Here is a 21,628-nt window from a genome sequence, read left to right as displayed (position 1 = left end):
GCGAAACTTTAACACGAGCGTCTCCCCGCCGACGCGGGTGGCAAAATCTTTTAAGGCCGATTTACGCGGTACGACTTAGTCGCGTGCAACAAGCACACGACAGGCCTACGAAACGAATTATTTTTTTCTAAATCATACCTGCAACTCGCTTACGACTGTCGCATACGTCTCAAAAATGTCGTAGGATTTTAAAACATGTTTTGAAAAACATTTTTTAAACGCTGCGACAACCGTAGCCGAAATCGATGAATATGAATTACATTGTGAAAAATTTCTACTGAGTAGGGGAAGGAAAGTGAAGTTTTCTTGCATCATAATCACGGACGAAGTTGCTACTGTTCGTTAGTTGTCGAATACAGAGCAAAGTTAGTTGTCGAATACAAAGCGAAGATAACTCTTTCAGAAGAGGAGGCAGACATTAATTTCGCTCAGGAGTGAAGAAGAATTCCTTTCCGAAAGCCGGCAAGTTTGGATTTTGGCTTGTGCACGTGCAAATGGCCCCAAGGGAGTATGGAGTGTTGCAAGCTTGTTGCATGCGTCATAGTTGCACCGTGTAAATCGGCCGTTATAAGTAGCAGTAGAGCACTGGTAACTGGCTTTTATTTCGACCCATTATAAAATTCAGGTCATGTTTTATTGGGATCAAGGCTTTCAGTTTGGCTGAGTTGTTTGAAGGTTTTGGCCTTTTTCTTGTAGGCATCAACCAAAAAGAAAGAAAGTTAAGAGAAAAAAAGTGGGAAATAAAAAACACCAGTGGCAACCGCTGTCATATTTGGTGCCTTAACACTTTAAACCCTAAGAGTGACTAGCATCTAATTTCTCCCCACAATATCACCTACGGATCATGCATTAAGGTCATGAGAATATAGCAAATGATCACCAACTGGAGAAGCTCTTGATTGTTAAACAGTTTCTCCTTGTCGGCACTTGAAGAAATGTATAGAGAACAGTATGGAGAATATGCATAATGATGTAAGGGTGCAAAGGGTTAACCCTTTCACTTCCCAGATCTCATTAGTAATTCTCCTTTCTGTCTGCCATACGAATCTTATGACGTTAGTTTGGAGAATTTGTTTTTGGATCAACTGATAATCCCCTGATTGATATTTCTCTTTCATTCTTATCACTTGTCTGCTTGTTATTGTCTTGATATTGTAAGGAGAAATTCCTTCTTGATCACTTATGGGAGTTGAAGAGTTAATTTGGCAGAAATAAGAGAAAAAATGGCGCCTGACGAAGAGATGAGACAATTTCCATTCACATTGAGCAAGATACCTGCTCATCTTTTTCAAGGGCCTTAGATCTGCAGATTGTCGGATAAAATGTCATAGCAGTGAAAAGACTAGAGCATTAAAGATGTAGGATAGATATATATATAGTATTCAAAGTTGTTACGGTTCAGAAATTTTTTCTTGATCAAGCTTACGTTTCTCCTTAGTGAGGCGGCACATCAATTTATTTTTTTACCCAATCAGTAAACTTCTTCTTAGACTCTTTTCGTGTGTAAGATGAATGAAGCACAACAGGTTTTTAATAGAATTGGTACAGTTCTCTGACGTCACTACGAGACTGATTCTACAACGTGATATTTCCTAATTTGTGCTTTATGGAATATTTCGACGTTCGACGACATTTGTTTCCATAGCATTGGATGTCGAGAAGTTGAGCTTAAATTTTGTATATTGCGAATTCATTTAATTGCGTTGAAGCTGTATAGGGGACGCTGACGTTCTGTCTGGGCGGTGATTTGATTTTGAAATCAAACTATAACAATTTCGTTCTTAGGCTCTCTCTACTCATTTGGTTGAGGTTCTGGGAACGAAAGTGTGACAGTGCCGGTGGGAATTGACAAATGCCTTTATAAGGAAAACCGTATGTTTGTTCAAGAAAAATGCAGTTGTATATAAAAAGAATCATAGTTTATACTGTAGTTGGTAATGTAGATATACATACGCTGTATGCATGCGATTCGCCTTTGAAATATCATGTCAGTCACTTTAAAACACTTAAGTTCGTGTCTATGCGAAAGGCTCTAAAAAACACGGATCTAAGTAAAACATGCATGTGCGTCTCACTAACCGAGTTCGAGGTTTGTACTTGAGTTACGGACCAAGTTTTTTCTGTTCAGATTTATGGCCCAATGCAAGGAAGATCAAAGTGCGCGTGCCATAAATCCGAGGGAAAAACGAGTTTCTGTAACTTACAGGAAGGACCTGGAAAACGAGGTTTTAGTACGATATTTATCATATCTCTGGGTTCAAACAGAAAGGAAAGATTTCAATTCACGCAGACATTTGAATTTAGCGGGCCGTGTAGTGAAAAACGGCCTGCCTAAATTGACCAATCATAACGCACGTACGAACAAAGTTATATGATAAAATAATTTATGCCATGCTATGCAATTCGCGATCGCCTATCGCAAAATTGAACAGTGTAGGTCAAAAGAGTTTGAGATATAAATGATAGTGAAGACAACGTAGAGATCAAGCAACCAGAACCAGTCATTAGTTATCGCCTGGCGGGGGGAGGAAGGGGGTAAATGATCACATGGTTTTCAGAGGCAACAGAGGGGGAATCGGTCGTCGCCGACAGAATATAAAGGGGGTAGGGGACTATAGAAAATCCGCTACCAGTTAACTGCTAATGAGAGAAAGGGGGGTATGATAAGAATCTTACAGAGCCTTAGCGGGGAGATCAAGTGAATTTTATGGGGACAGAACAAAAATCTCCCCTCCCTCCTCCACGCTCAGGCCATAAATAATGTCTGGTCAATAAGAATGTTCTATTGAAAGTGGTAAGAATTGAAATAAAAATGAAAATAGGGACTAATTAAGACAAAAAAATGAAACAAGTTTTAAGGTAATGGAAAAGAGAGTCATAGTTATAGATGTAAAGTTCCAAAGGACGTTTATTTTTGTACAGCGAATTCGGAGTGTAATATGTGGTTGCATAAAAAAAGGACGTATGAATATTTTTGGCGGATCGATGAATCTTTTGTAAAAGGGCTTTGTTTAATGTTTGATTCTTGACTGAGAGAGAGATTTTTGAAGAGAGTACCTTTTTATTCATATGACAGTGATTTGCAATTTCAAGTAAATAAAAATCAGACAAAATGACACCAAGTATTCTGATTGTTATGACAAGGGAACACAACTTTTTCACTCAACCCTCCCGCGCTCTGACTGCACAATGTCTGTCGATCGTTTGCGTTTTCATCTCATGTTGGGTGTCTAGGTAAAAATATATCTTAAACTGTAACAATTCTATAGGGACGGAGGAGCTTGGGACGGTAGGGGGGGGAGGGGGGGCTAGACAAAAGTTTGCTTTAGTAAAGCTACGTACCAAAAATAAAGGAGAAGGGAAAAGAAAACGAAGCCTGTCAATCAAAGCGATCGGTCAAATCGCCATAAGCTCGAACACGCAAGTGATTCGAAAGCAAATTCAATTTTATTTGGTTTTATCAACTGAATTTGTACAATAAGGAGTTTCTAAAGCTGACATTTGGAATGAGCGTTAACGCTCGAAATGTCATCTTTAGAAACTCTTTACAGTGGCCAATTTACATTTTCAATTCAGTTCAGTAAACCAAATTATCTTGTTATATCTCCCACCAGTGCGACACCACAGTTTCTTTACAAACTTGCCCCCGCTCTAAATTCAACCCCCTCGAGTCATGCGCGGGATGATAGCATATATACCCCTTTATGTAAACTTGACTTCAAGGGTGTATCAGGGGTTTGGCGCATGCGTGTGTGTGTGTAGGAGGGGAAGGGGGAGGGGGATGTCAGAAGGAGAATGTGCACCTCCTTTTGTAAGCTTCACTTCCCTCAAGGGTACATGAAGGGTTTGATGATGGTGGGAGAGAGGTAGGGAGAATTTTGAACCCCTCTTTCTAAAATTGACCTCCCCTCCTGGGTGCATGATGGGGAAGAGAAGGGTGGGGACGAAAGGAGCGTACGGAAAAATCGATAGTTTTAGGGTAGGACTCCCCCCCTGCCCTTTTTGATTAAATCACGATCTTTTTTTATCAGACATGGATAGCTTTTCAGACGTGCATAACTTACGCTTGGTGTTTGGTTTTTGCGTATTTAGTTTGCTTATCATACTTTCCTAGGGTTCTCTTCGTAAAATGGCGGACGGTGTTCGAGCTTCGAGTAGAAGAACCCGTGGTTTGTATGTGCAGATGCACAACGCTTCCTCTTCAGATCTTGTTTAGTGAGGGAAAAACACTGATAGAATAACAGATTACGGCGGCCTCAAGACATCGCGTTTTTTTGTACTTTTCTGGGGCTTTAAAAATGGCGTAGCATTGAGGATTCTTAAGTAGTATTTGGGCTGTTTTTCGTCCAAGTTTGGAACCAATTTAGTGTCTTAAATGATTCCTACTTTTACATCATAGATGAAGTTTAGCAAGTAAACAAAACAGTTCGATTTGGAAGAATATTCCTGTAAACCTGCGAAGTGGGGTAATTTTGGACATTTTATACTCCCTTTGGACTGTTAATAAGAAAATGTAAGGCGGAGTGCGAGGATTTACGCTTACACAGAAATCACTTTGGGAACCTCTTAAACACACGTAAAAGCGCATAGAATATGCAGCGAAAGATTGTACTAAAAGTCGACTTCATTTTGTGATCTGGAAGAAACTGTCACCTCCAGCGGTTGTAACATAGGAGCAATTATTAAAAGCAGGTTAGTTGACATTATACTGTTTCCCTTGTTATGAATTTTGCGACACGCTTGTAAAGTAAGACCGAGTTCGTCATCGATGCGCTTGCGTGGCAGCCATGTTCTCAAGGATCTCTTGACATGACATCGTACTCAAGCAGTAAAGAAGAAATAGAAGTTGCAAGTACGGTTCAGCCCTTCGAAGAAGAACCGCGTGAATCAAACAAAGATTTCGACAAAGACTTACAAAGGGACAAAGACGTTTTCTCGCCTGTGGTGTTAAGGTCAAGATTAGAACGAAAAAGATTTTCACCGAGAAGTCATCGGGCAGTTTTACTGCGAGTTGCTCCTTTTCTCAGACATTGCAAAGGCAGAGCTTATCGTCTTTGAGCCGGACAAATGGAAAACGAGTGAGTTTATAGCCATCTGATTCAAGTTTATCTCAAATAAGGATTTCAATATATAGAGAAAGACTATTTTAGTTTAAGTGTAGCATTGCTACATGACCTATTTCGCTCACTGGCAAATAACCGACATTAGTGTTGTAAATGAATACTTCGTATGCATCTACTTTCGCACAGCACTTGGATTCGCTACTATCAGAGTCAATAATATTTTTATTTCACAATTCATCGCGTTGCAGTGCTGTTATCGCAATTACATTGCTATTTTTGCTACTTTTAGTTTCTTGAGGGTAGAGGCAAATTGATGGCCTGTGTGGTGGATTTTTGGAAACCTAGGTTGGGAGAATACAAGGCCCCTTCGAGCTTGAGTTTATACCAGTATCCGCCAGAGGTTTTGCACTGTTCAGGCAACAGGATATCGGTCACCTCAGGAAAAGACTTGACCTTTATAACAAATGTATTTCTGTTGTTAAAATGCGATTGAAACTACAACAAGTGGGATTTTGAAACGATCAGAAAAGCGCAAATGTAGTCATGTGGAAAGACAAAGAGTATGAGTACATCTAAAGCACATGAAATAAACAATATTAAGAAGCTCACCATTCTTCGCTTGCGAAATGTCAGCCGAAAAGTTTGTGGAATAATCGTGTCCGATGTGGAATAGGCCTCTTAATTAGCATTCTTTTAGCTGAATTCATTGGCAATCTAAGTTCCCCAGATTTGACCAGTGGTATGCGTTCGTAACAGCCGTCTTCGAAGACGAGATGGAGCATGAGGCCGACGACTTTGAAGAGGAAAATCTCCTCCATGACGATGATCGAAACGCGTCCATTTTGACCGTACAGCTACATCCTTTGGAAAGTACTGTATAGAAATACCAGGTGTATGTGTATCATTCTCGTAGCTAAAATCATTTAGCGCTCCTTCCACGCAATACGTTCGTCCTCTCTTCTTAATTTCTCCTTTCTTTACCAGAGTTTCTTCACATTTCTATGTCACAGCTACGTAATATGATCGTTTTGGCCGCGCGTTAAATGGGGACACCTTTTTGCCGCCAAATCGTACTCTCAATGCACAAAAACATTCCCATGAAGAACTTGCAGGGCGCTAAGGTCAATGAATACAGCTATCAACCAGAAAACGTAAAAAAAAGACATAGGCACTTTACATCTCTTCCATCAATTGTTTTTTCCTTTCGTTTTATATTGTTAAAGGCTGGCGAACCTCTGGTACAGAGCCGGGTTTTAATTCACTCTTCCCTCTCTCTTCTTTCTTTCCCTCTCCTACTTCTCTCTCAGAAATAAACAGCTGGAGAGGGGAGGGCTGATGAAAGTTTCAACACCTGGGTAACCTGTTGCTGTGGTCAATGTCTTTTCTCTCTCCTTTCTCTCCTTTTTATGGGACTCAGATATGCAAATGATCACTCACTCACCAAGATGTAGACACTGGTAATTAGTCGTCCCGAATTCGCTTGCGCACGAAACTACCTTGGAGAAGTAATCGCGCATGACGTTAGTACGGCTTTGTTACATGTCAAGCATCGTTGTATTAGGTATAACCTTGCAAGTGAAAAAAACGTTATTGGGATCAAGCACAAACCTATTGTTTATGATCTGATGTCAAACAAGAACTATGAATAAATTCAATTATCTTATTATCTTATTCAATTGTCTTTTTCGATTATCATTGGTGACTAAATCGATCGGACAAAAATAATTCTGTGCTTTTCTGACAAAAAAGAAAACTTGCGAAATTCACTGCCGCACATGTTTATTTCCAATCAGACACAAAAATTACGGTCGCCTAAAATGCCTCCTGAGGTATTTAGCTCCAAGGCAGAGAACTTAGGGCCTGTTTACATGGAGGTGGGGGACCCCAGGTAGGTGAGGTAATCCGCCTGTCCATAAAATTTCTTATTTTATCTTGATCACGTTTATATGGTAGGTGGGGTGACTTGCCTAGGAGGGTTGCCCGGTCTGCCGGGTAGGGTAACCCTGTCAGCCGGGGTGACAATTTGCCATGTAAACGTCTCAAGGTGGGGTGACCCGCCTGACTGTTCATGGCAAAAAGCTCAAAAGCGAAACATGTATGTTTTAAACTTTGTACATTTCTTAGCCGTCTCATGGCAGAAATCACCAGAAACTGCAACGGACACACAAAGAGTGTAAAATGTTCACATTTCAGATTATTTAGCGTTGTAAATCAACCATATTTCGTTTCCCAAACTATTCCGTAGAACGTAATAAGTCAACGGTTCCTCGCGTAACCTAACAACGCGTAACACAACGCGTGAAGCTTTCATGAATAAATAAATGTGTCCCAGAATAGATTTTTGGTCTTTCTCGAGATGTGAGCCTGGGACGCCTCTGCTCAAACTCCTTAACTGCAAATGCAACAACAACCTCAAGAAACCTCACCCCAGCACCCCGGGGTTGTAAGATTGTGTGTAAACGCGTTTTATTTTTCGACCAGGTCTAGGCGAGCTACCTCACCTACCTGGGGTCCCCCACTCCCATGTAAACAGGCCCTTAAAGAGTTTTGCTACCAGATGCACGCGGGAGACAACCCTTTAACTCCCATGAGTGACCAAGACAGAATTTCTCCTTACAATATCAATACAATATCAACCAGATAGGTAATGAGAATAAAGAAAAACATCAATTCGGGGATAATTAATTGATTTAATACTAAATTCGCCGCACTTACACTATAAGAATTGTATGATTGGCAGTAGAAGAATTACAAATTTGATCTGGGAGTTAGAGGGTTAAAACTGTAAACAAAGACTGTTGCGTTGCAATACAACCATTTCTTCAGCAACTGAGGCGGAACGTGACATACGAATGGACAAGAGTAAAATTTGGCTCGTGCAGGCGAAGAAAGACTTGGATTGCAGCGTCTAAATTTGACAAATTTTGCAAACGGAAATTCGATAAACGCAGGATACTATTTTGTGCTGTTTTTGGAGACTATAAACGTCTATTTCTCACAGAGTTGGATGGTTACCATAATGCTGGATCTCTCTGTGACTTTCCGGAATACCCCGGCTTTTGAGATAGAAGTAACCTTGAATTGCTACAAGAAATATAATTACAGGTTCACGACTATGTTTCTTCTGTAGATGAAGAACTCTATGCACGAGTTGGCCATAGGTATTCTTTGATTTTAATTAGCAAGACAAGTCACTCTTTCACATAGTTTTTCTTTGTAAGCAGAGTAAAACCCAATTTCTAAAACGTCCAAAATGTATCGAACCATGGGTCAGTTTACAAAAGAAATCAAGCAAAAAACGGAATTGAACAAAAGAAACAGCAGGCTAAGGAGCATCGTAAGCAAACGGACTCTCTGGAAGAATGCAAAAAAAATTTAACACATTAAGAAAAAATAGTGGAAAAAACTGAAATTGTACTGAAAATACCTTTATTTATATCAGTTAAGTCTTAAGAAGTACATTAATCGCTCAAGTAAACTTACCCTTGCAAAATTCAAAACCATATTGTGACAACTTTTCTAAAAAAAGTTCACTTCGACAAATAAATTGTTCTTTACAGCCTACAACAAAGCTTCATATAGTCATCATAAAGAGTCTTACCATACAACATGGCTACAACTCAGTTAATTGATTCTTTGCACCCTAACAGTTATCAACCTCAAATTTCTCCTCACAAGACCAAAACGTGTCAGGACGTTATCATAAGTAAAGTTTACAGTGCGGCTACTCGAACCAAGGCCACCCTGGAAATTTTTTTGCAAATTGACCAATAGCTTTCGAGAGATGAAACAATAGAATGGTCACAATTTGAAACCTTCCGTTTCAACGATTGGAAAGCTTCAGTCTAATTCAAAATGCAGCTTTGCAGGAATCAAGATGAAAAACTCTATGAAAACGGTCGAAATTATCCCAAACTCTTGCGAGTTCTTGACTTAAACCATGATGGGATGTCACAGCGAACAATTGCTAGAGAGCTCAAAACAAGCCGTTGCTTCATCTAGAATGTGTTTGCCGACTACGATCACACCGGTTCCTCGCTCCAGCATCCCCGAGATCCACCAGAGAGAAGAATAATGAATGCTGAAGTAATCAGTTGTAGTGAAACGGAGAAACTTATGAAACCAAGCGTATACGTAAGGGAACTGCAAGATCGTTTGTTACTCGACGGAGTGGTTCATCTTCTGGACCTGCCGTCGAAGTCTGCCATATCAAAGAGTATCAGGGAGGATCTCTACATGACAAAAAAGAAAATACAGCAAATACCATCAGAATCACAAAGGAGTGACAATATCCATCGTCGAAATGAATTCCTTGAAGCAATATCCGACTTGGAACCAGGCACCGTTCGCTGTTTTGACGAGAGTAGTGTTGGGAAAACAACTAGTAACCGAAAATAAGGAAATGCCCCCAGAGGTGAGCCTGCATTCGAAATCCAACGGTACGCTTCAAGTGCTACATACATTATTAATCTGCTGCATTCTCCATTCGGCGTAGACTTTATGAACGTACTTGAAGGTCCGTCCAATGGCCAAGAGCTCCTGTTATTTTTCGAGGAAGCAGTTAATCTCACAAGAGCAGATGGATCGGCTGTGCTAAAGAGAGGCGATACAGTAATAATGGACAACTGTGGCTTCCACCATGGCCACTTCGTGGAGCCTATTCTTTCTGCTTTGCTAGCAAATTTTGGTGTACGCTTGTTATTCCAACCCCCATATTCAACCGAGTTCAACACTTGCGAACTGTGTTTTCATGACATCAAAGAGTTCCTGCGACGAAATCGGCGCTTAGCAGAGGAAGAAACAGCCTACACGATCTTCGAGGCATGCGAAAACATAACACGAGTTGTTAATGGAAGAGAGAAGAATTCTCGAGAAGGAGCTAGAGGAGATAAAGTAGCCGTCTCTACAGCTCAAGGAACTTTTTCCATCTCCTTACACTGGGTCTCTGCAAGTCGTTAGTCCCATTAACTCTCCTGTGCTCGTCAGAACGACCAGCTCAGGCCCGGCTTCGAGCTCATCCAACGTGCCTGTAAGTGGAACCATGTATCAACAAAGCGCGCTTAATAATAATATTTAATAATAATATTTAATACTTATATTGCGCTTTTTCTATAAAAATACTCAAAAGCGCATTACAATATTATTAAAACTAAATTAAAACCAGTAAAATTACTCGGTAAAATTACAATATCACTATATTAACATTACAATATTAAAAAAAATAAAAATAATAAAAATAAAAAATAAATAAATAAATAATCTAACTAAAAGCCTTTTTAAATAAATATGTTTTAACAGAGCGTTTAAAAGAGTCGATTGATGTTTCCTGTCTAATTGGCAGAGGAAGACTGTTCCATAAAAAGGGGGCAGCCATCGATAACGCGCGATCTCCCAAGGTCTTCTTCGTTCTTAGCTGAGGTCTTTCTAACAATATACCATTATTGTTACGGCGTAGTTGGTAACGTGAGACCGGTAAGACAGAGACAAGATCCTTAAGATAGCTAGGCGCAACACCGTGAAGAATCTTAAATGTAACAAGGAGAATCTTAAAATCTACGCGCAAGCGCACTGGTAGCCAGTGGAGTTCTCTTAGCAAAGGAGTAACGTGACAATACTTAGGTGCACAGTAAACCAATCGAGCACTGGCATTCATGACTCTTTGAAGTTTCTTAATTTGATACTCAGGAGCACCGTACAATAAACCATTACAGTAGTCAAGCCTGCTTGTGATGAGCGCGTGAACAAGCCTCTCGGTGGACTCACGAGACAAATACTTCCTAATGTGCCGGATATTGTACAAATAATAAAACGCGCTAGCACAAGTCTTAGTCACATGAGTCGACATGTCCAGATGAGAATCGAACCAGGTGCCCAAATTGCGCACTGAAGAAGCAGGCGATACCTCAGATTGGCCGATCTTGATCTTGTCAACGGACACCTTTGATAACTGTCGTTCCGTGCCAATGATCAGGAACTCAGTTTTATCGTCATTTAGCATTAACTTATCATCTCTCATCCAAGCGCGAACGTCACGAATACAGTTCTCAATCGCAATCACAGCATCAGCCTCGCTGGTCTTATCAACGGGATTAAACGATATATATAGCTGTGTATCGTCCGCGTAGGTGTGAACGGATGGCAGATGAGATTTCATGATGTCAAACAGCGAACTCGCGTAGATGGTAAATAAGAGGGGGCCCAAACAAGAACCTTGTGGGACCCCGCAAGACAGATTAAATTTATCAGAGAGCGATCCGTTAACTGAGACCTGCTGCGTTCTTCCCGCCAAATAAGATTTAAACCATGATAAAGCCTTATCCCGAAGGCCAAGCTTGGACTGCAGCCTGTGCAGAAGAATACCGTGATCTACGGTGTCAAACGCAGCGCTGAGATCCAACATAACAAGCAATGTGACGTGACCTTTGTCCATATTTAGCAGAAGATCGCTTTTAACTTTTAATAACGCCGTCTCAGTGCTGTGATTCTGCCGATATGCGCTTTGGAGGACAGGAAATAAGTTGTTGGCTGTCATATGATCTTGTAATTGGATAGCCACGGACTTTTCCGTGATCTTTGATGTAACCTGCAAGTTGCTCACCGGTCGAAAATTTTTGTTAATAGGTTTGAGTCCTGCTTTCTTAAGCAAGGGGTGAACTAAAGCATTCTTCCAGTTCTCTGCAAAGACGCCAGACTCAAGAGACAAGTTGACAATTTTCCTAATAACAGGGAGCAGTTCATCCAAACAGAAGGACAGAATAGACGATGGTAGGGGATCAAAGGCGCACGACTTTGCACATGAGGCAGCAATTCTCCGTACACTCTCCTCAGACAGTGGAGAAAATTCAGAAAACTCACTACACGTTGAGGCTGATGTAGCAAGCGAAGTTGCGCCACTGGCATCCGCATCCAGCGCAGACCGAATAGCCGTGATTTTGTGGACAAAATACTCGCCCATCTCATTTGCTAGCATCCGAGCATCCGAATGAGGCGGCAGAGCCCTATCAACATGAAAATTCAAAAGGCGTTTACTGGCCAAAAGCAACGAGCAGTCAACAACCTATCTTGAGAAGAAAAGCGGCGAACTAACGGAAAATCTCTCCATAATACAAACACAGATCAAAAGTGCTACTGACCAGCTTGAAATTGTTCGTAATCAGTATGAACAAGCATCGAGCAAAGCTAACGGACGGAGAGCGGGAAAACTTTGCATCCGATGCCATCAGCCGGGCCACTACAGAGCTCGCTGTTCAAACCCGACTTCTATGGACATGAACAATTGTGGCGCGAGCGAGAAACACCCAGAAAGCAAAAATGAGATCACGGAACTACGAAAGCTTATCAAAGATTTGCAGAAGAAAGAAGCTAGAGCATCAGAAGAGCTTCAGTCATTCAAGCTTGCCAAGGAACGCTCAGTCAATAGCTTTTTTGCGGTTATGCGTCCCCGACTGAGGCGGCAAAACGAAGGCCGTTATGTCGACAGGTTTTCTTCAGATAAGGACTTGATACTCTTGAAGAAAATTCTCAACAATAAGATTCCAATTGATACCTCGCGAGATTGGGAAATGCCGTTCCTTATTGAGCGTTACAGGAGAGGTCTTCCGAGCGTAGACAGCATGTGAATCGTTACGCATAACTGTTTACCTTTACATGGAACTAACTAGCGAATTCACATAGATTTGATCGAAGTTCTTGGAAAAATGTGCTGTTCCGTTGTACGACATGAAAGAATTAAATGTTGTTTTGAATTTTCTTATGCTGCTTACCCGTACTTTGTGAGAAATCTATTGTTCCATCTCTCGAACGCTAATTTGCGAAAAATTTTCCGGGATGGCCTTGGTTGGAGTAGTCGCACCTTAAGAGTATCAAGTAACTGATCACCAAAGAAATATATGTTATTTGTCGGCTGGGAGGTCCGTATGGTGAAAAACTGTGATCGAGGTCTTGAAAATGCTGCCCGAGACCTACGGTAAGACCTCGATCACAGTTTTCACCATACGGTCCGACCCGTAGCCGGTAAATAACGTTTTTATTTTTTTTAAACTTGACGAAATTCTTTCCGAAAGAACCCAAATGATTTAGGGCTGTAAATGCGGCAAGATCCTCCATAAACTGAACAATTTTTGAGAGAGTAAATGGTAGTTAAAATAGAGGTGATGCAAATCAAAGAGAGATGCCTCACCGAAACATTTTCATTTGCGTAAGGATAAAGGTGATTTAAAACGCTTCCAAAAAAACTTTGAAACATTGATTTTACAAGTATCTGTCACAATCTGACAACTGTCAATTAGAGAGTGCGTAAGAAAAAAAAAAGCGCAAGAATATTTGAAAAACAACGAGACTAGTTTAGAAAGGACTGTCACAACAATGCCTTCTTCAAAAACATTCAATGATCTAACGGAAAGTATTATTCACTCTCATCGACGATTCGTCCATGTACGAAGATTTACCTCTGTTCATTAAGAAAAAGGCCAGGAAAGTAATTATGAGTAAATTCAATTTTTTTATTTTGAAGTTGTGAGAGTTTGCTCGTTTGTTTGCCACAAAGACGTGTGTAAATCTGGTCTTTCCTCCACAAAAACTAAGTTCGAATAGCACACTCCAACAAGACACAAGGGGATTAAATGCGGCCTTTTCTCAATAAATTCCTTCAGTTTCTGTTGTGCAATTTACGGTACAAATGTCCAAACTAAACGGACTCGGAAAGACTTGTTGTATAACTGAATTTAAAACTTCGCTCGCTCTTTCACTACGAACAAATTGTTGGAGAAAATTCAGATATTAAATGGATAAAAAAAAACCATCGCTCAATTTAACTGTGACCAAATATCTCACGTTTTATCTTTCTAGGTACTTTTTGTGAACGATTAAAATTAATTACAGACGGTTTTTAAGCCGCTTGTCAACCAACGTAATGACACTATTGCTTACACAAATTCATTCTGAAACCAATATTTTTCTGTCAACCAAAGTGATTTGAGAGAGAGAAAAGAGAGGATTCATAAGTTATTTATCGGCTTGAGGTAGTGACCAGCGTGTTTGCTTAAAAACACTGCCCAGCCGGAAAAACGAGATATATTTATGAAAAATGGCAACGAAATTTGGGATGTACTCGGCGATTCACGAAAGCGTTACCGTGGCCCGTGGGCAGAGATTGGAAAATACTGACCGGGTAAAGAACCAATCAGATTGCAGGATTCGTTACTGTGCCCTCTAAAAAAAAAAAATAATTCTAATCAAACCTAAAACCAATTATGGCAGTCCCTTGCAAAAGAGGAAAGTGAGTAAAATCTATTGCTGAAGACAAAAGAAAAATTGCATCCGATTTTTTAATTACAACAAAATCCGAGGCAGTCCTACTTCTCCTCGCGCCGATAATCCCGTGGTTTACACGCACACGCGTTACAGATGAAGCATAGTTTCTTTTATCAGCTACATCCATTAAACATGACAGAGTAAAAGCTGAATATATAAGATTGTAAAAAAGTGTAACGGTCTCCAAACTATAAACGTGCGAGCTTTTATAGAAGCTCTTACAAAAATAAATAATCTTTGCAAACAGATGCTACATAAGTCTTGACAAGTACCTATACTAATATCCACAAATAGAAGCTACTGTTCATTTACCCTGTTCAAGGTCAGAGTCAACAGTCGCTATTCATTCCTGACGTAAACGTTTCTCTAAGTTGGTCATCAGGCAAGGTAGCCATGTTCTAGGAAGGTTAAATTTAATACAAGTGTATTCTCAGATATGGACACCATTTGAGCTCCAGCTTACGCAGAGCAGCAGCACCAGCATCACCAATTTTATTTTCCCACAAATTCAACGTTGTCAGCGATGTATTATATTTCAAACACTCACCCAGAGCAGCAGCACCAGCATCACCAATTTTATTTTCCCACAAATTCAACGTTGTCAGCGATGTATTATATTTCAAACACTCACCCAGAGCAGCAGCACCAGCATCACCAATTTTATTTTCCCACAAATTCAACGTTGTCAGCGATGTATTATATTTCAAACACTCACCCAGAGCAGCAGCACCATCACAGTCAATTTCATTTTCAGCCAAACTCAACTCTGTCAGCGATGTATTATATTTCAAACACTCACCCAGAGCAGCAGCACCAGTATCACCAATTTTATTGTTCTGCACAAACAACGTTGTCAGCGATTTGTTATATTTCAAACACTCACCCAGAGCAGCGGCACCATCACAGCCAATTTCATTTTCAGCCAAACTCAACTCTGTCAGCGATGTATTATATTTCAAACACTCACCCAGAGCAGCGGCACCATCATAGCCAATTTCATTTTCATCCAAACTCAACTCTGTCAGCGATGTATTACATTTCAAACTCTCACCCAGAGCAGCAGCACCATTATAGCCAATTTCATTGCTATTCAAAATCAACTCTGTCAGCGATGTATTATATTTCAAACACTCTGCCAGAGCAGCAGCACCATCATTGCCAATATCATTTTGATCCAAATTCAACTCTGTCAGAGATGTATTATATTTCAAACACTCTGCCAGAGCCGTAGCACCATCATCACCCATTTCAATAGATCTCCAATCCAATATTTTCAGCGATTTGTTATATTTCAAACACTCTGCCAGAGCGGAAGCCCCATCTTGCGACAAGCGACACAATACGAACTCTGTCACAGTTTCATTTGATTTCAGAAAGTTGCTTAAAAAGACAGCTAGAGTTTCATCCACTTTTACACTTGAAACTAAAATAGTTTCAGTTTGAAGAGAAGTGCCAAGAGCGGTAACCAATTTTTCATCAACATTTTTGTTCTCCTTTTTGCATTCACTAACACACTCTAATATAACGTCCACGTCTTTCTCTTCTTCCTGGGTTAACTGTGTTGCTATGCTTTTCAGAAGGTTCACCACTGTTTCCTCGCATCGTCCTACTAGCATACCAAATGCAAACAGAAGCACTTCTTTCAGCTCATGGCGATATTTTCTGTCAGCAGCAATACTGTTCGCGCTGATTTCTTCGTTGATAAGCTGACAACTGAGATAGAATGCTGCAAAGAGTTCTTGGAAAGTCTTGTGAAGAAAGCTATAACGTCTAGTTGGTCTTAGTTTACTGCCTCCAGGCTGAACTGACAGAAATCCAAATCCAGGTAAATCGCTTGCTTTGTGTTTTCCAAGCTCCTTCTCGTCAAAATCCAAGTTGTGTTCAAGTAAACCTTTCAAAGCTATCGAACCAAGGTGTTTCAACTGGCTTTCGTAAAGGTCAACAAGGTCTTCACCGTTCTCTGGTAGTTGCTGCTTTGTTCTGTACCTTCTTAGTACACACTCCACTATTTCCATGTACAGCTTCGTTCTGCTTTCAGGAAATACACCTTTCAAATCTTCATAGACCAGGCAAAGAAGCGCAGTGTTGAGAGGATTCGTCAAAATTTCAAATAACTTGTAATCAGCACGTAGGTGTGCGATAAGCGGCTTGGCCAATTTTGTTTTAGCTTCGAAGTACTTTTTGATGAAGGTTTCTACATCTTCTTCAGTAAATCCCTCAACCTCCAGCAGCGTGTCGCAGTATTTTCGAACTTTGACTCCAGCTTCGTGTCGTGCCGTAGCAACCACGCAACAGTTTGGCAGTATACGGCCTTGAATAATTTCTGAAAACGTAAGTAGCTTCTTCTCAGAAACTTCATCCAATCCATCGAGTACCAGAAGAACATTAGATTTATTGTGGCGAATGAAGTCGAAGAATCTCTCGCGTTCGTCTTCACCAACTTCTCGAGGCAGAATTTGATCTTCAATGGCCTCCCAAAGGCCAGACTCAACATCACGACATTTGATCAAAAGCACTATTACGAAGTTTGTGAAGCAATTTCCGGTTGTGTGTTTTCCTGTGGCCCAGTCGAATACAACTTTCTTACAGTAAGTGGTCTTTCCCATACCAGGATTTCCTTCAATTAACACTACTCTTGGTTCTTCACATTCTTCGTGCCGGTTGAAGATTTCAGACACCGTGACAACTCGGTCTGTTGGTGTTCCTCTTGTTTTCTTTCTGTAGATGACTTTAAGTCTGGTGTAGATTTTGTCAAAGGAGAAGTGGAAGTCTTCACACCAGGGAAACGGTGCCAGCCAACCTTCCCGATTTTTGTAGTGTTGACGAATGTTATTAATAATTTCAGTTGGGTCAAATCCATCTGAAAAAGAATCGGCTATTAGTTTTTGAGGCATTCTTAGCGATACACCATACAACGCCATGACTCTCGGAAAGGTAAGGAATTACTGGATGATGTTGAGCATGATATCGTGAACGAAGTTTAATAATTCATTATAGCAAAAACAGAATCAATAATTGTTTTATTATATATTTTTAACATAACTGCAAAATAAAACATTTCTGCCTGTGTGCAAAAGTTTGAGAACACTGCACGGAGGAGGGGCTTGGAAACTACGCAGACTTTGAACTCGACATGATGAATATCCGGTGCAGATAAGTTATCATGTCAATTTTATACGCTACTTCGTAAGGGACCCAGCTCACCATACAGTCTCTGTGTTGCTTAGTGGTCCAGGAACATGGATCAAATCACTTCAGATCACTTTGGTAGATGTCATTAGCCTCTGAATTTTTCATATTTTGGTTGTGTTAGTTAAACCACGCTAACTATAGAATACAGGCCAGTTCGCCTGGCTCATGGAGTAAATTGTTATTCATCATTACATCACTCAATTCAATCACATGTTTTTTTCTTCCACCACCTTCAGAGACCTTGTTAAACCCACTGGAATGTAAACTCAAAATAAGGGTAACTTCATTTCCTATTTGAGAACTATTACTGAATCAATCACTTTGATTTATAATCCATTCCAGAATATGCGATGGGAACTTAGATCTAAGTCAGACCTATCCCTGTAAAAAGAGGAGATTGAGACAGAAAGCAATACCTGCATGAAAGTGAGGCCAATCTTGGAATATGGCTGGATCATTCAAAATGTTGGCCACAACAGATGCTGCCATCACACAGGCAATTTGTTTCCATTTCTTACTTGAAGACTGCACTTCATCCGCAAAGTCTTTGATGCCCTTGACTACCACCCATTCTGTCTTAAAATCGTGAGCTGCTGTATACACTCCTGAAAAAAAAAACATTCGTGTCTGTTAACTATATATCAAGCTTATTTTCTTAGCATCCTTAAAATAATTGTTCAATCAAAACTCAAAAAGATTCACACTCTAGCCTTTCTGTAAACATGCAAATCGCAGAAAGACGTTAGTTAGTTCCGAAATCTAATTTTTTTCAACCGTTAATTCACAAAAAATTGTACACTGAGACTGTAAAATTATTCTTCGGGCCCAGTTGTTCAAAGGCCGATTAGCGCAAACCCAGGGTTAAATTTTAATCCAGGTTTCTATATTTCTATGTTCAAAAGCCGTTTGGAATAATTTTACCCATTGTTTTTAGAGCATTCAATTATCGAATTGTAGTAAAAAAGAAATAAACTGAATTGGCTCTTCAAGCTTTCAGATCTTAAATCAGATTTCACACTTACCCCAGGTTATCTTAACCCAGCTCTGAACAATTCGGCCCAGGCTTCACCTTGTTTCATAAGTAAATTTCAACATTTCTCAAAAGACAAACTTCTGTCAGATAGAGTTAACCCTTTCACTCCTAAGATCTCATTGGTAATTCTCTTTAACCCTTTATCTCCCATGAGTGACCAAGTGAGAATTTCTCCTTACTACATCCATACAATATCATGCAGACAAGTGATGAGAATAAAGAAAAATGTCAATTATTGGATTACTACTTTATCTGATACCAAATTCTCCAAACTAACATAATGAGAATCATTTCGCATACAGTAAAGAGAATTTCCAGTAAGATCTTGGGAGTTAATGGGTTAATGTCTGTTATACAAGTCCTGTGATGTAAGTTAGGAGAATTTGGTTTTGGATCAACCAATAATCCCCTAATTGACCTGTTTTCCTTTTCCCATCACTTATCGGCTTGGTATCATGTTGATACTGTAAGGAGAAATTCTATCTTGGTCACTCATGGGAGTTTAAGTGTTAACAGGGACTGTGATACTATTCCTCAACTCTCAAATTATTCAACAAAATACTTTCTACATTTTTCAGTTGACAAATGTGAGACAATTCACAACACCCTGAAGGAGCACACTCAATTTAGCCAGAAGAAGTATTCAGTCACCTTCACCTGCAAAAAAATCTTCCAACCCCACCCAAACACAAAATCACTATTATTATCCAATATATAATATTCCTGCAAATTTGGCATGCTATATGGTACATGCTATTTCTTGAACCAACAGAGACAATACCAGAGCAGTGTTTTTCAAAACACTTCCTTCAACTGCAAAAGTGCTTGGCTCATCAATTATTTGAATTATTATGATTCTCACCTCCACCTTCCATTTCAACTGCGATTGCTTCAGGATGTTTCCTAATCATGTCTCTGTTTGCCTCAGAGATACTCAGAACCACCCCATCACAGTGCACTTTGGCATTATATTCATCAGCATTATGTAAAGGTGCCTTCCACCCATCAGCCACATGTTTGATCAGGTTACCAATATCTCTGCTGGGGGGAGTTTTGTATACAGCTGTTATAAGCTTTGCTGAAAGAACCACATCTCCTAACTTGACCTTTTTGCTGTTCAAACCACTGCAGGCACCAACAGAAAAAATAGCCTTGGGTCTCAGTAGCAATATGGCATCTTTTGAAACAGACAAAGAACCCCCAGGAGCATCAAGACCTTTGGAGCACCTCATCAATGCGATTTTCATTTTCTTTCCTTGATCATCACCCATGAACCCAAAGTACACAGGGCCAGAACTGATGTGGTAACTCTTAAAGGGTTTCTTCAGGTAGGCAAAGCAGCTTAAGAACTCACAGTCTTCCACTGTTAATAAAAGAATATCAACAGGAAGTTCAACAGTTTCCCAAGGATTAGAGATTGTTGGGAGATCACTCAACTTCGGAAGTTTCACACTGAGCTCTGGCGGGCTGCTATAGCCAGTCTGTGCTGATGTATTTTCCCCTGGCATTATTACTGTCTCTGAAAAAGAAGGTTGTAGTTTTTTTTAACATTTGTATGTGACAATTAAATAGCTTACCCAAATGGAAATCAAAAGATAGGAAAGATGAAGAAAAAAAAGCAAATTATGGATACAGTTGATGTATCAAGGAATAAAGATTCACAACTTCAATCACATGTAATTGTGACTTTTAAAGAAAAATCTGCACAAAATTCATTTCATCCAACAATTTAGTATGACTTGCTGTACATTATTGACTCTACAAAGTTAGTTTAAAACTCAGGTTTTAAAAAAAAAGAAATTACACACCTCTCTCCCATGAATTTTGTTCAGAAATGTCAAAGGAATCCTCCATGTCCCCTCCTTTCCTGGCCTTTTCCACAATTTTGTCTTCATGCCATTTGTCTGTGATACAATCATCATCTTTGAACCACTCTCTCAGAAGCTGTTGGTAGTGTTCTTCAAGATCAGCATCCATATAATAGAATGTAGGATCATCTATGACTTCCTCATAGCAGGTCCCTCCAATGCGAAGAAAGGTATCTTTGATGCTGTTCCAGTACAAACTAAAAGTTGGATCATCAACTGAAGCATTAGCAGCATGACTGAAAACTCTGTCCCTGAAAAACTTGATGCGAGTGATATCAGCTGCCAGAGAGGTGTCTGATCCTGGAGGAAGGTTATTCCAGCCAGAGGCAGGGAGAGTCAGACCCCAGATATTCCTCAGAAGACATAACAGTAAGCAGGTGTCAAAGTCCTTTGAGGAAACTAAAGATTTGGAAGTAGGATACAGTTTCTCCCACTGGGAAGTACGCAGGACTCTCTTCTTTCGCAGTGATTGCAGTTTGGCATGGTTTGTGGAATCAGTCAGAACTGCATGAAGGTTTCCTGGTGGACATACCCGGTCAAAGATCTCCCTTAGCACAAGTGATCCAACTTCAACAAGAAGGCAACAGAGCTGAGCATAATTTAAGCTCTCTTGGCAGAAGGTTGCAATGGGGTGGGAGAAGCCATGAAATCAAGTCCTCTGTAAATAAATGCTTGTAATTAATACATGGAAGGCAACATTAGAAAAAAAAAAACATTCAAGAAAAATTATCCTACTCATGCTACTATTAAAGAAACTGTAATAAACTGAGATCTTTAGTAGATCATGGTGAGTTTAATTAAAGATAAAGTCAAAAGGTACAGGGGAAACTTACATGTGCTCTGTTGCACAATATTTGATATCTGTTTACTTGATGCTAAACACATGATTAGATTAAAACAGAAACCTTAGAAAAATATACAGTAAAGCTTATAAAGTACAGATTGTGGAAATGAAACTTTTCACAGTTTTTGTTTGTTTTGGTAGGCACATGTAAGCATTTAAACGCAAAATTGATGGTGTTTGCTATACTGAATTACTAGCCTCCGTGTTACTCCAGACCTTGAAACAAACTGGACAGTATAACTCAGCAGATAATGGGCTAACAAAGAGTGTCAGGCAATTTCGATATTCCTATTGGTTACTAAGAAAATCTATTATG

At 39.9% G+C, this 21,628-nt stretch overlaps 1 protein-coding gene and 1 pseudogene across 1 annotated transcript; one reads left to right on the top strand and one right to left on the bottom strand.

Annotated features, from left to right (window-relative positions):
- Positions 1–9,293: 9,293 nt before the first annotated feature.
- On the top strand, positions 9,294–10,022 carry LOC136281570 (uncharacterized; annotated as a pseudogene).
- A 3,597-nt stretch (positions 10,023–13,619) lies between these two features.
- Positions 13,620–21,045, bottom strand: LOC136282068 (NLR family CARD domain-containing protein 3-like). The gene is made up of 4 exons (XM_066169300.1): positions 20,409–21,045; positions 19,463–20,119; positions 17,984–18,172; positions 13,620–17,235 (listed from the first exon to the last, which is right to left on the bottom strand). The coding sequence occupies exons 1-4, from the start codon at positions 20,575–20,577 to the stop codon at positions 14,789–14,791; spliced, it is 3,462 nt and encodes a 1,153-aa protein (XP_066025397.1). The 5' UTR covers positions 20,578–21,045; the 3' UTR covers positions 13,620–14,788.
- Positions 21,046–21,628: the final 583 nt, after the last annotated feature.

This window comes from Pocillopora verrucosa, chromosome 6 (assembly GCF_036669915.1).
Source record: "Pocillopora verrucosa isolate sample1 chromosome 6, ASM3666991v2, whole genome shotgun sequence".
NCBI lineage: Eukaryota > Metazoa > Cnidaria > Anthozoa > Scleractinia > Pocilloporidae > Pocillopora > Pocillopora verrucosa.
This window is presented reverse-complemented; position numbering and strand designations above follow the sequence as displayed.